At 50.4% G+C, this 17,234-nt stretch overlaps 1 protein-coding gene and 1 long non-coding RNA gene across 6 annotated transcripts; one reads left to right on the plus strand and one right to left on the minus strand.

Annotated features, from left to right (window-relative positions):
- Positions 1-213: 213 nt before the first annotated feature.
- DEDD (death effector domain containing) lies at positions 214-9,186 on the minus strand. Of its 4 annotated transcripts, none has more exons than XM_037035021.1 (6): positions 9,098-9,186; positions 7,456-7,488; positions 2,044-2,432; positions 1,776-1,883; positions 1,143-1,289; positions 214-725 (listed from the first exon to the last, which is right to left on the minus strand). In XM_037035021.1, the coding sequence occupies exons 3-6, from the start codon at positions 2,366-2,368 to the stop codon at positions 349-351; spliced, it is 957 nt and encodes a 318-aa protein (XP_036890916.1). In that variant the 5' UTR covers positions 2,369-2,432; positions 7,456-7,488; positions 9,098-9,186; the 3' UTR covers positions 214-348. The 4 variants fall into 4 exon arrangements, with proteins under 4 accessions (XP_036890916.1, XP_036890917.1, XP_036890918.1 ...); XM_037035022.1 differs by lacking the exon at positions 9,098-9,186 and adding an exon at positions 8,948-8,984; XM_037035023.1 differs by lacking the exon at positions 9,098-9,186 and adding an exon at positions 7,618-7,642.
- A 293-nt stretch (positions 9,187-9,479) lies between these two features.
- On the plus strand, positions 9,480-13,507 carry LOC118979103 (uncharacterized). Of its 2 annotated transcripts, XR_005064843.1 has the most exons (5): positions 9,480-9,948; positions 10,344-10,500; positions 10,928-10,984; positions 11,135-11,139; positions 12,199-13,507. It is a non-coding gene; the product is annotated as an uncharacterized LOC118979103 (long non-coding RNA). The 2 variants fall into 2 exon arrangements; XR_005064842.1 differs by lacking the exon at positions 12,199-13,507 and having other exon boundaries at positions 10,928-11,255.
- Positions 13,508-17,234: the final 3,727 nt, after the last annotated feature.

Genomic DNA, 17,234 nt, shown 5'->3' on the forward strand with positions numbered 1-17,234 from the left:
CGGACATGGGAGAGCCCCTCAGGGCCCCGATGCAGCATTCACCCTGACCCCTTGCACACACTGTCCTGCAGACTTGGCTTCTCCCTGCACACCTGTCTCAGGGCCCGGGGCGCGGTGGCTGCAGACACATCAGGCTGAGCGGGAAGGGACATGGGAAGCCCAGGCACATGGGTGCAGGGAGGGGTGGGGAACACCACTTCCATTTTCCTTTGACTTTTCCTTAAAAAAAAAAAAGAAAGAAAAAAAAAAAAAGGCAGGGGTGTGATTGGTTGGAAGGGGCGAGAACAAACCCAGACAGTATGTGCGCTCCAGAGGTGAGTGCCAGGAGGAGTCCCGGGAGGGGGAAGGTCAGGGCAAGGCCTGCAGCATCAAGTTCCTCAGGAGTTTCTGCCGGCCCAGCTCGTAGTCCTCCTCGTCCACGTTCACCAGCAGCTTGATGGCTTCGTGGCCCACTGCCTGCTTGAGGGAGTCTGTGATGAAGACGCCTTTAAGCGCCTCCAGTAAGGAGCCATTGATGTAGTCGCGCCAGAATGCGTCGAGGTAGGTGAGCTCGGAGAACTTGATGTCACAGATGATGGAGCCCAGGTCCCGGGACTTGAGGATGGTGTTGGCCTGGTTGAAGCGCTCGAACTGGCGCTCAAGCGGGTCCTGCTTGTTGGAGAAGACATTGCCCTGCAGAGCAGTCTCGTGCTGGCAGTATTCAGCCCGAACCCGCAGCCTGATGTCTGCAGGGAAGAGAAGGGATGCATGAGAGATGGCCTTGAGGGATGAATTTTCAAGAAAGGTTCGAAGAGCTGCAAAGCAGTGAAGCTGGAGCACTGGGCGGCCCCTCCCCCCTTTCCAGGTGCCCCTGAACCAGCCCAAATGTGGGCGGTTCCACAGTGGAGCGGCGGTGCCCAAGCCCCGTTATCCCGCCACTCAAGCAGCACCTTGCCACTGGGAGGCATCTCCCTGGTGGACAAGCACAGGACACCCACACCCTCCCTCACCCAGGGCAACCAGGGGCTGCCTACAGCGAGGGTGCTGTGCCGGTGCCCCTGTGTTCTGGTGTTAACCAGACACTCAGCCCCACCCTGCACCAGCACTCTAAGGGAGCCTGCCACAGAGAGAGAGCATGCCTCTGGGACCAGTGGACTTCTCACCACATGTCTGCTTCTCCTTGGGGTCAGGGGTCACTGACTTCCGGCGTTTTCGCTGGCTCCCAAGTGTGGCTCTCCCTCGAGCTGGCCTCTTGCTACACATCTGAGGGCCCGAAGTGGGGCAGCACACCACGGGGTAGTGGGGAGGCACTGGCGGGGGGAAGGGGAGAAGGCAGTGCGGTAAATGCAGAAGCTCAAACACTCCTCTTAGAATGAGGAAGGAATCACTTAGACGTGGCAGGAAATGCAGGATCCACGATGTGACCTAGGACACAATGTGACAACAATCACAGGATCCAGGGGACACAACTGCACCTCCCCTGATTTTTATGGGGCTATGGGGGGAGGTAGTGTCCTTTCATTTTAAGCTGGGAATATGATGGGTTCCATGTCCTCTCTCTTTTTTCTTTAAAATTTTATTTATTTTCAGAGAGAGGGGAAAGAAGAGAGAAAGGGAGGGAGACACACATCCATTGGTAGGTCTGCCTCTCACACATCCCCCAACCAGGGCAGGCACCCCCGCCTGGAAATGGAAGCCTGTTCAGTAGGATGACGCCCACCCCATGAAGCCACACTGGTCACGGCCCGTGTGCCCTTTCTTGATAATGGAGTTGGGGGAGTTAATACCCTTCTCACCTGTTTTAGGGGATTGGGGAGGCCTTGGCTCTGGATCGCTGAGGGCTCTGGGGGTCACATAGCGAATGGATGTCTCCTCCAGATACTTGTCTACAAGGTCGGGGCACACTGCAGGGGAAGAGGGAGTTATTTGGGAAGACACGGCCCTCCCTCCTCCTGGTCCACCCCTCCAACGGGCCTCGTCACAGCCCCGGGCACCCCCAGGGTCAGTGCTGCCCCCCACTGGCACTCCTCCCCATGCCCGTGTCCCCAACCCCCTGCCCCTCACCAGCCCGCCTCCTCTTGAGGGTGACGTAGGGCAGCAGGTCATGGCGAGTAATGATGCGCAGCAGCTGCAGCACCTGGCGGAAGTTACTCTCATCACAGCGGCCCTGGCGCTCCAGTGCCAATAAGAAGTCACGTCCGTTTCGGATGAGGCCCCGCTCGTGGTCATCAATGACGTCCACAAAAAGGAAGGACAGGACACGCACGTCTCTGTGCGTCAGGTGGGTGCCCACGATGTCGAACATGCGGTGCAGGCTGTAGAGCCCGTGCTCCTGCTCGCCCCGCTCTTCCGGCCACACCTGGCTTGCCCGGCGCTTCAGGCCCGCCATGCTGGGGGCTCAGGTGTGTGATGCTTTCCGGAATCCCTGCTCAGCACCTACAAGCCCCACTACACTGTGAGGACAAAAGAGCCTGTGAGCTCATCAGCAGCAAGAACTGGTCTTATCCGCTCCTGCACTGCCAGTGCTAATGCCACGCCTGGCACAGGGCAGCGCCAAGTGAGCGTGTGCTAAAAACTAAGGCCTAGAGCTCTGCCCGCAATGACAGATGGTGCCGAGTCCATGACACCAGTGGGGAGCTGGAGTCACTCCACCTACGTGAAGACGCGATGTGGGATTTTCACGCCACACGTTCAGCAGGCGTTGCTCTTAGATGTCACTCTGAGTGTCCCCTATCTCCAACACAGTGCCCTTGGTCCCTTGTGCTCTCCCGCAACCAGTTCACTTCTTTTTTTAAGGTTTATTTATTTATCTTAGAGGGGAAGGGAAGGAGAGAGAGAAATATCAATGTATGGTTGCCTCTCATGTGTCCCCTGCCGGGAACCGGGAACTGGCCTACAACCCAGGCATGTGCCCTGACTGGGAATCGAACCACGATCGTGTGGTTCGCAGGCCCGCGCTCAATCCACTGAGCTACACCAGCCAGGGCTTACCAGTTCACTTCTTAAATGTAGGCACAACTGAGCAGAAGTGGAGTTCCCTCTTCGACATGGGAGCTGCTGCAGGTAAACTGGGGGCTGAGAGGAGGCAACTAAAGATCTCCGGAGTGAGAACCAGTTTCCGTTCTGTCTGCACCACTAACAGGCCATGCCGCCCGGCGTGTGACCTTAGCAAGTCTCACAGCCCAATCTACCAAGCAGGCAGGAAAGAGACCACTGCTCAGACCTGGTAAGGATCTGATGGACAAACACATGTGAAATCACTTTGTGAATCTCACATAAATTGTCCTGAAAGGGACTTGAAAGAAATCAGCATCCTTAACCTCTGTAGCCCCGACTCATCCTTCCATAAACCTATCTTTAGGTTTCCTCCAATCCAACCAAGTCCAGACACACAACTGCTCAGAAGGTTAGTCAGTAAAATACACCAAACCTCATGAATTTAAATCCAGAAACATTACCAACCAATGTTTTTTAATTTTTTTAAAATATTCTATGTATTTTTAGAGAGAGGGGAAAGGAAGGAGAAAGAGAGGGAGAGAAACATCACTGCGTGGTTGCCTCTCGTGCGCCCCCTACTGGGGACCTGGTCAACAACCCAGGCATTGCTTCCCAACAGGAAATAGGACTGGCGACCCTGTGGTTCGCAGGCTGGAGCTCAATCCACTGAGCCACACAAGCCAGGGCTCCTATGTGTTTTTTAAAGTTTATTGATTGATTTTAGAGAGAGAGAAATACTGATTTACTGTTCCACTTACTTATACATTCATTGGTTGTTGATTGTATGTGTCCTGATGGGAATCAAACCTGCAACCTCAACGCATGGGGACGACATTCTAACCCACTGAGCTTGCTGTCTGCCAAGGGCCACCAAACTCCTATGTCAAGCATTCTTGTGCTTCTCTTGCTCTCCTTGTACCCCAGGATGCTCAGATGCCATTTGGATGGGCTGCCTTCTAACTTTTCCTCATGTTTGTCATTTACCAACCCCCTTGTCACGGGCCAATCACAGCCCTACATTCATTTTATGATTCGGCATTTGAGTCACAAAGTTCCTCAAGCACCCCAGGTGATGTTGAGGACCCAGCCAACAACCACCCCCAGGTCCAGCCCTGCTCACCACCCCTGTGGCCACGACCTCCAGCTGCCCGCTCATCTGGCACCTCGGTGACGCTGCTTAGACCTGCCTTACCTTCCCACCTTCATGGCCCTGCCCTGGTTCAGGTCCCAGAAATCTCGTGCCTGGACTTTTGCCAGCAGCCTCTTTACGGGCTCTGTTTGCCATCAGTCTTAAGCCACCTAAACCTACCACCACACCCAGGTAAATGAGCTAACTGAAAAGCACAAGAGACCACATCACTTTCTGCTTAACACTTATCTTCACCCCCTTGGTTACCTACAAGAATAGCCCAAACTCTTCACACAACACACCAGACCTTCTAAGACCTGGCCCTACCTACCTTTCCAACCTCATAACCCACTTTTTATTCTGTAACGTTTTATCAGTTTGTTAAAAGTTCACATACATCATGCAATTCACTTCTCTGTGCCGTCCAAAGGCTATCCTCTTTGCCTGAATGCCTCTCTTCCTTCGGACTCCATGCCCCCACCACGATGCTTTCCCAGAGGCCGACTCCTCCTCACCCTTTAAGAGGGAGCTTGGGCTGGGGTAAGGGGTCCTTTCCTGCGCTCCCACAGAGCACTGCTTACTGCTGGTACCCGACCTGCCCAAGTGCACTGCCGCAATCTGCACACCGAGGGGGCTGAGTGCCTCGCAATGGACAGGGCCTGGCACCCAGGCTGAACTGTCTCCAGATCATCACATCCAACACCCATTAAGCAGTGCACTCAGATACGTCCAAGACTGAGAGGACCTCATACAAAATAGATGCATGCAACTCGGTTACCACGCACATGCTCCGGCCAGCTGCAGCCTCCCAACACTGCAGCACAGCCCAACCCACAGCGCTGCACTCCACAAGGAGACAGAGGGTCCATCCATTTCAAACACCAAGAAACTGAAAATAGGTTAAGAGGAAGAACAGAAGAAGCTACTTCAGAATAGCCAAGAGCCAGTGGAGCCTGGTCCTCTCTGCCTCAGTGACCCTAACCACCGAAGCACCGAAACTCAACACACTTGAGAACAGAGAGGTCCACTCCTGCATCGCTGAGCAAAACCCCATGGGTTCTGGTGTGTGGATAGGAAACACAGCCCATATCTATCAGGAGATGCCCCACCCACTGCAAGGGAAACAGCTGGGAAAACAGCTGTTTAAGTCTAGACTGAATTTCCTCATCTTTCCCTCCCGTTTGCCCCAACACAGTCTCTGGGTGCGAATACAGGAGACTGGAACGGACAGCTCCTGGCTAGCAGGCCACTCAGGAGAAGCAGGCCTCCTCAGAGCTACGGTGACTTCTACTTGTCCCCCAACCCACCTGTTCCCTCTGGCCACCTGTTGACTCTGAGGCTCCCAAAAAAGCAGATGGGCAGGTTTCACATTCAGCCAGTAAGAAGGCCAAGCCGTTGCAGCCCTTCCCAATTCAAAGTGTCCTGACTATAAACCCCAGGAAGTGAGGAAACACGGCCCTAAGTAACAGGCCCCTGGAAACGAGGCAGAACACAGAAAAGCACTACAGTCCTAATCATTCTAATTACTCAGCAATGGATACAATTCTGTGACAGGCCTCAATCCTCTGAGGGTTAACTCCCTACACTTGAGGGAAAAAACAGCCACTTTTAAGTTCTAGATTCCAGGACAGATCACTGACGGTGCCTGAAGTGATCAGAGCTTCAAGGTCACTGTTTCTACACCAGGGGCGATTTTGCCTGAGGGGGCATTCGGCAATGCATGCACATGTTTTAGATTGTCCTGCGGGGGGGGGGGGGGCGGTTACTGGCAAGCAGTGAGTAGAGGTCACAGGGGCTGCTGAGCACCTACAATGCACAGCACAGTGGCCCAGAACAAAGGACTGTCTGGCCCAAAATGTTGACAGTTCTGAGAACCAGAAACCCTCCTCTCCACGGGGCAGGATGAAGAGTCTGAGGGAAGAGAGACGGCATGCTACTCTCCACCAGAGGTCTGGAAAAGAACGCTGCTCGGTTGCTGGGACCCAAGCCCACCCAACTCCAGGAGAAGACAGCCAGACACAGACTGGTCTAACTCTCAAGCCCGACCGGCACCCAAGAGCTCCATCCCACTCCAACCTCAGTCTCCAGCACCTGCTGTTGCCATTCAGGTGAACGGCAGGTGGTGGGGCTACACGCCCTCGGCCCCATCCCAGGAGGTCTCATCTGACCTAGTTCAACCTGGGCCAAGGATAAGAGAATGTGCTACCCTGTGCAAGACAGACAGACACAAGGGATCCTGTGCTTGACCCTCAGGGCCAGCTCTGCAGTCCTAAGACTAGGTCAGCAGCCGACCCTTCCTTGTTAGGGTGCCAATCAGACTCATTCAATGAAGCAAAATGAAGGCCACATCCTTGGGAGACAAGTCAGGAGGCTGGATAACAGGCAGCCCTCGCCACTTAATTATCACCTCGGACAGTGAGTTCACTCACTCAGCAACCCAGGTGGGGGTTCCAAGAACCTATCTAACTTCAGCATTAAAAGAACATGGCCAACTTCCTCTTAAACCAAAATACACACAGCTTTCTGTGGCAATGAAGCAAGGGAACTCAGCTTACATTACACAGAGAACCCAGATGCAGCTGCCAGAGCAGCGAGGGGAACACACCCCTTCACAGCAGCAGGTGAGCAAGAACTGCAGCGTCTCGGGGCCTGAAGTACCGACAGACGCCACGAGACACACTCTGCAGTCAGTGTGAGTCCATGTGAGAACCTAAAATATGAGTCCCCACTTCAGTCTCTCCCAAACAATCCTTTGCTCTGATGAACCGTTGCATTTCTTAGAGCTGTAGTTTGTGTCTTCTCTTTAGGGAGCTCCCAGCAGCCAAGGTACCTGCAGACAGTCTGTCCACCAGATTTCCTCTCGACTGGTTAGTCATAGGTTTCTACTTTCCAGCAAAGTCAGGCTCATCTCAACCAGGGACGGTCTCTGCATTTTCACAGAACCACAGGTATCTGACTCTCTCAGAAGCCCTTAGGGAGTAAAGTTAAGTGGAAGAACTAAAAAAGTGATGCTCTGAACAACTAGGAGACAGAGTTTGCAACCTTCCAGGGCAACGGTTAGTGGACACTGTAGCGAAGGGCAATGTGCCATGTGTTAAAAACTGGCTCTCCAGAGCCGACCAAGAGGACTAGACAACAAAACTGAATGGCGAGCCTACCCTAATCTCTGCTCTCCTTCCCCAGCACCTAACACCCAGTTACTGCAACAGACCCATGCACTCGGTTTGGCAGGTGAGAACTCTCCTTTCACCCGCGGTCCTCCCCACTACCGAGCTCAACCCCAACACATTTCTCACGCCATTTGCAATCCTTTGCATTATTTGGAAACAATAAAAAAGTTCCAGACTTACCTCTGCCAGGAAGTTAATTTTCCAGGTCTCTTCCTAGCAGATCGGAAGCCAGCAGCAAAACAAAAACAAATAAAAGGGAAAAGGGTCAATTTTCAAGCTTTATTTTGAAACCTCAAAGGCCCAAAGAGTTAGTCAATCTTGGTTGCAAAAACACAGACAAACCCGGATTCCTCCTGACGGAGATGACCCTCCCCCGCGCTTAATCCGAAACCTCACCTCCTCTCCACTAGTCAATCTACACACAAAAACGACTCCAAAAATTCCCAGACTCAGGGCAAGAAAGGTCCCAAATTCAACAACTTGTGGGGAAACCAATTATCCTCTGACACCTTCTCAGCTGAAACCTCAGTTCCTTATGAGACCCGCCTAATTTTGTTACAATATTAACGTTGGCTCTCATCTTTAGGGAAAACCGGGAAGGTGTTACAACCAAAAAAGACACTTCCCATCCACCCTGTCACTTATCGGACCAGAACTGCGCTCCAAACTCTAACTCGGTCAGCCCTTTCCCTCGCCAAACACAGAAAGCAAGGTACCCAGCAGGGCAGCATCCAGCAGCGCTCAGACATGCACCGGGGACGTTTCCTATATATAAGCGCTGACCCCTCCCTCCTAGCACCCGAACAGCAGAAGAAAGGTCTGGAAACCAAGGCAGGCAAGTCGCCAGCCCCCTGCCACCCGTCGCACTGGTCCCTCTCCCGGACGTGCAGAGGCTCCCCTCCGCACGCAGGGCTCCGGCGACCCAGCACGGCTCTCCCCGCGTTCCCGCACCGCTAACACCCAGAAAAGTCCTTCCTTCCGACCACACTCCTGGGACGCCGTCTTTCCCGGTTCCCCCTCTTCTCCTAACCGGGAAAACCAGGAGAGAGGAAGCCGGGCAGCGCTCGAGACCAAACGCAGCCGAACGCTCAGCCGAGTCCGGTTCTGCAAGCCCACCTGACCGCCCCGCTGCCCTCCCACGTTAGCGCGAGTGAAGGCCTGCCAGCGGGGACCGGCTGCAACTGATGCCCTCAACTCCGCTCCGGGCCGCCCCGCGAAGGCAGCCGCGGGCCCCTCCCCGCCCGCAGCCCCAGGTCCCGCGTCCCGGCCCACTGCCCTCCCTCCCAAACTTTCTCGTCACCTCGTCACACCGGCAGGCTCTCCGTTCCCCAAACCTCCTCTCTCGCCTATTCCACCCGAGTCCTGCCGCGGGCCCTGCCCCTGCCACCCCAAAGAAGCACTTTCAAGCCCTGCCCCAGACGTCGCGAGTCCGACCCTCCGCCGCCCACGTCTCCAACGCCCCTCGCGGGACTCCCGGCCTCCGCCCGACCGCACGCCACAGCCCTGCCCTCCGCACCCCGGCTCCCCTCCGCCTCCGCCCCGCGCCCCCAACCCAGCGCCCGGTCGGACAGCGCCCCGCTCCGCCCGGCCGCCCACCGTCCCGCCGCCCGGCCCGCGGACGCCCCCGCCCCGCCGGCCGTCCCGCACGCCCCTCGCCGCGCCCCTCCCCCACCTGGCAGCGCCGTCCCCTCCCTCCCCCGGGTCCTCGGGCTGCGCGTCGCCGCCGCCCCTCACTTTCCAGCCCGCAGCCCTTCGCGGCCCCGCCCGGCCCCGCCCCGCCTGCTCGAGCCCCCTCCCCGCTCCGGGCGCCCCGCCGCCTCACCCCGGGCTCAGGCTCGGCGACGCCATGTTGGATCCATCTGCGCCGCTCCCCCCGCCGTCTCCCGGCGCCGCATCCGGGCTCCTGCCGCCGCCGGCGCGGGCGTGGGGCGGGGGAGAGGAGCGGAGCGGGGCGGGCGGGGCGGGGACAGGCGTCGTTCTGAGTAGCGCCTCCGGAATCCCGCCCGCCGTGGGCCAGCTGGTGGCGGCTTCAGGGCCACAGTAGGGCACGGGCCGAGGAGCCATGCCAGGTGAGGGCAGCCCGGCCGCGGCCTGGCGCAGACAGGGCCTGGCTTCACTTCGGCGGCCAGAATGGAGGCTGGCGGCCATCTTGCTTTAGGGCAACCTGGCAGCGTGCACGTCTCTGGGCCGGTAGCGGCTGCGGGGCCGCGGAAGGGGGTAGAGAGGGTCGCGTTCGTGAGTGTGGGAACATCAGTGGCGCCACAGCTGCCGGTGTCGACTCGAAGACCCACGGAAAGGCGGGCTGGCGGTCGTGACGCATAAGGGCGGAATGGGACGGATCGGGTTGCGGTGGACGGGGGGAGGTTCGCAAGGAGGACTCGACCTTTGCCCTGAGCTTCCTGTTAACCCGGACGTCCAGGAACCTGGCTCCGCGGCACCGGGCGCTGCTCGGTGTCCCTCTCGCATTGCCCGCCGAGAGTTCGTCTGTTTGAGCCTCTGCGCCCTGAAGAAAGCGTCGCCCGAGCTAAGCCTTGGACCGTCGGGAACTGGGGCTGGGAGCCTGGTCAGCCGGGAATGGTCTGTGAGTTTGGGGGACTCGAGTACACAAAGCCTTGTGAATCGGTTGTTTTTATTCTTAGAGCAACGGGTAGGCGGTGAAGAGCCTTAGCAGAGGTGAGAACAATCACTAAGAAATCTGCACTTTAGAAAGATCACTAGTGCACTGGGGACAGCAGTGGGCTGGAGGGGACGGAGTTAGAAGCAAGGAGAACAATTGCGAAGCCCTTACCCAGCCCAGGGGTGGCCAGAAGGGAGCCTGGAATGGGAGAAATAGATTGGAAATGGGTGTGCGGATCAGGGAGGAAATGCGGGATATTGTCCAGTGTTCTGATTTGAACAGGTGGGGAGTAATAGTGCCATTTTTTGTTTTGGAGCGGAAGATGAGTTTTGGGTGCCCTGGGTTATCTATTAGGCAATGGAATGAGATCCTGTGGGCTTGGAACCCAAAAGAAAGGTTTGGTGGGTAGGTGTGCGTGCGTGCGTGTGTGTGTGTGTGTGTGTGTTACTAGAAATGGTTGGTGAAGCCCTAGAAGTGAATACAATAGGCTAGAGAGAGGAATGCCTGCGTTTCAGGGTTACATGAGAAAAGGAGCAAAGACAGAAAGGAAGGAAACCAGGAGGCAGATATCAAGGAAGCTGGTCAAAGGGTTGAATGTGACAGCTCGGGTAAGATACGACTAAAATGTGTCCATTGGGTTTTGCAACAAGTTAAGTCATTTAGTAATTTTAGAGAAATCTGTTTCAGAGATCGTCGGTAGGAAACTAGATAGAAATGAATAGAGTGACTGGAAAGTCACAAAGTACAGGGTGGGGCAAAAGTAGGTTTACAGTTGTTAGCATGGAAAATACTACAATTATTAATACATAATAACAAGAATAAACTGCGCTTATGCATGGCTGGTGTGGCTTAGTGGACTGAGCGCAGGCCTGCAAACCAAAGGATTGCTGGTTTGATTCCCAGCCAGGTCCCCAGTTGAGGGTGTGTCCCACAAAGTGAGAGGTCCCCAGCTGATGAAACCCAGCCCCCTGTTTGGGGCGTGTAAGAGGCAGCTATCTCATGTTTCTCTCCCTCTCTCCCTCCCTTCCCCTGTAGCAAGCAATAAAATCTTCAAAAAAATTTTTTACAACTTCCAGATATTTGTACAGTGGTGTGTTCCTAAGCAAATGTTCATGGCACATTTGTGGGAATGTTTTTTGATGAGGGTTGGGGGTGCTGCAAGTTCACTCTTTGAACGCAAAGCCTTGGAATTTAACAGGTGCTGGAGAGGTCCTGTCAACAGGGCTGAGCAGATTTCCAAAGGTGAAGTGGGGTTAAATACTAGCTGAACCAAGGGCATCTGTGTAGAGAGATTGGTGTTCATGTGCCCATCACTGAGAAAAAATACTTTCAAACACTAAGATTCTTTAAAAGATTTTATTTATATAGAGAGGGGAAACAAAAAAGAGAGGCAGCAAAAACATTGATTGGTTACTTCACATGCCCCCAACAGAGACTTGGCCTGCAACCCAGGCATGTGCCTTAACTAGGAATTGAACCAGTGACCTTTTGGTTTGGGGGATGACACCCAACCCACTGAGCCATGCTAGGACCCAACACTAAGATTTTTGGTTAGCCGTAGCTAAACAGCTCTTCACCCTTGGTTTAAATTGTATACCATCTCTATAGTTAAAACAAAAACTTTATTTCTTGCCTTGTCTTCTTTTTCTACCCACTTCTGGCTTCAACAAAAAACCTGAATTTCCCCTTCCTTTACGTCAGTTCCAGTCTGTCTTCCTAGAAGCCTCAGCTGAGAAAACATCCCTCCAGCTTTCAAAGACTGGCCCTTCACCTTGCCCCCGATTGCTGCCCCGTTTTTTGCTTCTCGGCACATCATTCCCACAATCACCTCTCCCTTCACTGCACTCTAGGCTGACACCCTTCAGCGACTGTTCACATCTCCTGTTTCCACTATGTTGTGTGAAATAGTTCTCAACTCACTGTAATTCTTGGAGATTTGAAAGCCCTTGCTCTGTATTTAGAAAAGATCTACCTTTTATTGATTTTTTTTTTAGAGAGAAAGAGAGACATTGATTTGCTGTTCCACTTATCAGTGCATTTGTTGGTTGATTTTTGTATGTGACCTGGCTAGGGATCAAACCTGCAACCTTGGCATGTCAGGACGCTCTAACCAATTGAGATACCTTGCCAGAGCCAAAAATCTTCCTCTTTGTAACTTGCACTTTTTGGTCTTATTTTTTTCTCCCTGGATCATACTTCATTGTCAGCCCTTCAGACAGCTACCATGTCCCAGTGAACTATTTTTTCCAGGTCTCTGGTGGTACCAATTCAAAGTGTAGCAGGTCTCTCATCTTCCTGGATCTGAGCTCTATTAAGGCTGCTTGTCCCAGTCTATGCTGTTCCCTGTCTCTGCCAGAATTACGATCTTTTCAAACCAGATAGCTCAGTCCACACCCCTTTAGCAGCCCACTGTCACAAGTCTCCCCTTAACCTCCATGCCCACTGAGCCCGCGTCCCTGCCTGGGCTTTACTCTTGAACTTCATCCCGCGGGGACTTGCTTCCTTGACAGTCCTCTCTAGTTCTTGGTTCCCCCAACTCCAGGCTGCCTTAGTGACTCAGGCTTCATAGTGGCTCCTAATTTCAGTTGAGCTTCAACCTAGAACTCCAGTGCCTCCCAGTTTCTCAGTAGAAGAGTAGGGCCCACAATGAGTCACTGGAAACTAATGCTCTGCTGTCCAAGATGCTTCTCAACCTTTCTTTATAACCGCTCTCTGCTGCCCCCTGTAGATAACTTCTAAGTCACTGGACACCCTGCCTGCCAGGATAGAATACAGGCCCGTCTTACCAACCCCACCAGCTGATTAGACAATCTACCAAGTCTTCTGTGGTGGGTTGTTCAATCAACTAAAAATGCTCCTACATTCAAGCCCATTCTCTGTCTTTTTCAAAGAACCTATCAGAAAACATGTTTTTCCTGAAATCAAGATATACTGTCTCAATGATGTTCTAGTTAACCCAGTAACACTGGCAAGGAAAGTCATCAGTCATTCCCTTACAGGTTGGGTACTGGGACAGGCGTGTGTGATAGGAGGCACACTGGTAAACAAGACAGGCACGACTTCCTGGTTTACACGGTGGACAGCCACTAAGAAAGTGGGCACGACATTTTAAATTGAGGGAAGCGCTGTGAAGGAAAGGACAGGATGCTGGGGTGGAAAAAGGAGTGATCAGAGCAAGCCTCTCTTTGGAGACGCAGCACGAAGCTGGGGCCTCAGGGGCAGGAGGAAGCCAGCTATGCTGCAGAGCCCGGGGAGGAGTGTCCCAGGCCAAGAAGACACCTGCAAAAGGCCACAGAGGATCTGACACTTCGGGAGACTGAATCACTGTGACAAACAACTAGGCATCTGAGGATTGCTGCTTTTCTTCATTGCCCATAAATCACTCTTTAATAGCTGCTCTATAATGTAACTAAGAGTCAGTAATCCTAGTCTTTTAGTTTCCAGAACTCCACTAAAAATTTCCCTCTTTGAAAATGCAGACACTTGCCATATTGTAAATTCCCCAGATTACCTACAGGAGATACAATTTCACTTAAAAAAGGCTTCTGATTTCTAGAATACCATGCATCCAGGCCCTGAATTTATTTAAAATGCTAAGAATTCTGTTACTATTTTATTTAATTAATGAACTTACAAATAACAAAAAATTGTAACTCCTCACATTACCTCATTTCTTCATGTTTTCCTCCAAGACTTAGCTAAATATACATTTTTTAAAAAATAATGTGTGAAATTAGCCCTGGCTGGTGTAGCTCAGTGGATTGAGTGCGGGCTTGCAAACCACACGATCACGGTTCGATTCCCAGACAGGGCACATGCCTGGGTTGCGGGCCAGTTCCCAGCAGGGGACTCACGAGAGGCAACCATACATTGATGTTTCTCTCCTTCTCTCCTTCCTTTCCTCTCTAAAGATAAATAAATAAAATCTTTTAAAAAATAATGTGTGAGCCCTGGCTGCTGTAGCTCAGTGGATTGAGTGCGGGCTTGCAAACCACACGATTGCGGTTCGATTCCCAGTCAGAGCACATGCCTGGGTTGCAGGCCAGTTCCCAGCAGGGGACACACCAAAAGCAACCACACATTGATACTTCTCTCCCTCTCTCCTTCCCTTCCCCTCTAAAGATAAATAAATAAAAATCAACAAAATTTAAAAAAAGACTTTAGAGCAATTAAGCTTCATGTAGTAAAAAATCCAAACATGTTTTTATGAATAAATTGGTAATTAAGCACAAAAATGTGACATTATCTGCAGTGTCTAGTTTCTTTTTTTTTTAAGATTTTATTTATCTATCTTTAGAGAGGAAGGGAAGGAGAGCAGGAGAAAAGTATCAATGTATGGTTGCCTCTCGTGAGTCCCCTGCCGGGAACTGGCCCGCAACCCAGGCATATGCCCTGACTGGGAATCGAACTGGAATCATGTGGTTCGCAGGCCCAAGCTCAATCCACTGGGCCACACCAGCCAGGGCTAGTTTCTCTTTTTTTTTAAGATTTTATTTATCTTCAGAGAGGGAGAGAAGGAGAGAAATATCAATGTATGGTTGCCTCTCGTGAGTCCCCTGCTGGGAACTGGCCTGCAACCCGGGCATGTGCCCTGACTGGGAATAGAACCGCTATCATGTGGTGCGCACACCTGCGCTCAATCCACTGAGCTACACCAGCCAGGCCTTTATACATATTTTTATATAGCTAAAATAATGTAACTATCATTATTACATAATAGCTTCTTTACCTAAGTAACTCAAAAGAATCAACTTTAAAATTGTTATAAATAGCCCTTTATATATACAAACAGTAAGTTAAAGATACAATAGAAGAACATACCCAAACGTTGCTGGTGTGGCTTGGCAGATTGAGCACCAGACTTTGAAGCAAAGAGTCACCACTTCAATTCCCAGTCGGGGCACATGCCTGGGTTGTAGGCCAGGTCCCCAGTAGGTGGCACATGAGGGGCAACCACACATTGATGTTTCCCTCTCCCCTCTCTCTAAAAATAAAAACCAAGAAAAAATGTCTAGGAATAACCTTAACAATAATGAACACAATCTGTATGAATAAAATATTTAAATGCTAGCTACATAAAAAAAACTTGAACAAATGGAACATTATGTTCTTGGGTGGAGAAAACAAGGATGTCAGTTTCCCAAATTTGTCTTTAAATTTAATATAATCTAGATTAAAATATCAGCAAGTGCCCTGGCTGGTGTAGCTCAGTAGACAGCGCGGGCCTGTGAAGCAAAGGGTTGCTGGTTCAATCCCCAGTCAGGGCACATGCCTGGGTTGCAGGCCAGGTCCCCAGTGGGGGACACATGAGAGGCAACCACAAATTGATGTCTCTCCCACTCTTTCTCCTTCCAGTCCCCTCTCTAAAAGTAAAATAAATAAAATATTAAAAAATATATCAGCAAGGTTTTTTAAAAGATTTTTAAAAATAAAGATTTTTTTAAACCTCATGCAAATTCAATAAAAAAATAAGTGATGATTTTTTAAAAAGGGATATCTTTTGGGGGCCAAGAGATAATAAGAATTTACAGGAAAGGAAAAAGTGAATGGATACTAAACATGAAAAGATATTAAGCCTTACAATAAGTGAAATGGACATTAAAATTGCGATTCCATTTTGATCATGGAATTGGCAAATACACCTCTGTTGTGAACACTGGTTTTTGAGGGGACGACTTGTCATTTTTTATATCGCTAATTATAATACAAATTGATTTAATGTTTATGGTGGGCAATTGGGCAATATTTAACAAAATTTTCAATACACAAGTTTTGGGGGGCAACAGTTGTGTAGTATTTACTACACGTAAAAATGTGGCGCAGAGAAGGCAGTTAACTGCAGTGCTGTTTGTAACAGCAAAAGATTAAAACAGCCTAAGTATCCATCCATGACAGTCTGCTTAGTAAATTACGGTATGAATAAGTTATGAGAAAAAATGTAGTTCACAGAGTTTAGTAATTCTCCAAAGACCCTATACCTCAACTGTATTGAGGAATTGACAAATAAAACATTTACAGTGATAGTTTGAAGGGAACCTGGCTGGGTAGCTCAGGTGGTTGGAGTGTCATTCAGATACACCAAGGTTTCAGGTTCAATCTCAGGTCGGGGCACACACAAGAAGCAACCAATAAATGCATAAAGAAGTAGAACACCAAATTGATGTTTCTCTCCCTTCCTCTCTCTAAAGTCAATAAATGAAATTTAAAAAACAAATAAAGTGATAATCTGTGTACAACTTTACATACGTATATTGTAGAATGATTACCCAATCAAAATAACTAACACATCCATCACTTCACGTAACTTTTTTGTGGTGAGAATACTTAAGATCAATTCTTAGCAACTTTCAGGTATGCAATAAATTAACTACAGTAGCCCTGTTTTACAACGGATCCTCAGAATTTATTCTACTTATAATGGTTAAGTTTGTATCCTTTGACGCACATGTCACCATGTTCCTCTCTCCCATCTCCAAAGTCTTATGACAAATTTCAGAGCCTCATTCCAAATCTCTGTGCTCTGTACCACACCACAGTGGCAACCACTCAAAAGACAGTTAACTTTTATTCTTCCTGGAGAGAAACCTCCAGTGAGATACTAAAAAGCTTTGTCTTACACTTATCCAGTATCTAATATCTTAAAGAAAATATGTAACATGCTAATAAAAAACAAAAACCACATAATCTCAACACAGCATTTAGAATAAATCCAACATTCCTTCATTATTAATCTCAACACTAGGCATAGAAGAGAACTTCCTTAACCTGATAAGGGGCATCTAGGAAAAGCCTACAGCTTACCTGATACTTAATGAATGCTGGTTTTCCCCCCTAAATTCAGAACAAGACAAGAATGTCTGCTCTCAACCTTTACGCAACATTGTACTGGAGGTTTCAGCCATTAGAAATTAATTTGTAGTGTACTTATCACATTTGTAGATGGTCTATAGAAGTTGATGATTAATAGGATCCGATCCAAAATTATTGCTACATGCTAGAACGATTAACAGTAAACAAGATATGTAAATTTAAGCCAAAACCCATGTGTTTAGATTCTAAAAACTGGAAGATACAAAATTGCAAGATTACTGGGCACCTACTGTGTGCCATGCCTTAGAGATAGAGATATGATTCCATTCTAGATGGGTTAATTCCAGACTTAAAAAAAAAAAAGGCTCTGGTAAACTAACTACGTCTTCCTTCTTGGCACTTACTAATTCCCTAATTCGACTGTGTTGATTATTGGGGCGAGACCGCACACTATACTTTGAGTTGACCCCGCTTCCTCAGGCCGATTACTTGGAAGCTAAAGAAGCTATTAGACACGATAATATGTGAATCG

This window comes from Sturnira hondurensis, unplaced genomic scaffold (assembly GCF_014824575.4).
Source record: "Sturnira hondurensis isolate 20B ecotype Veracruz unplaced genomic scaffold, ASM1482457v3 Scaffold0022215, whole genome shotgun sequence".
Classification (NCBI taxonomy): domain Eukaryota; kingdom Metazoa; phylum Chordata; class Mammalia; order Chiroptera; family Phyllostomidae; genus Sturnira; species Sturnira hondurensis.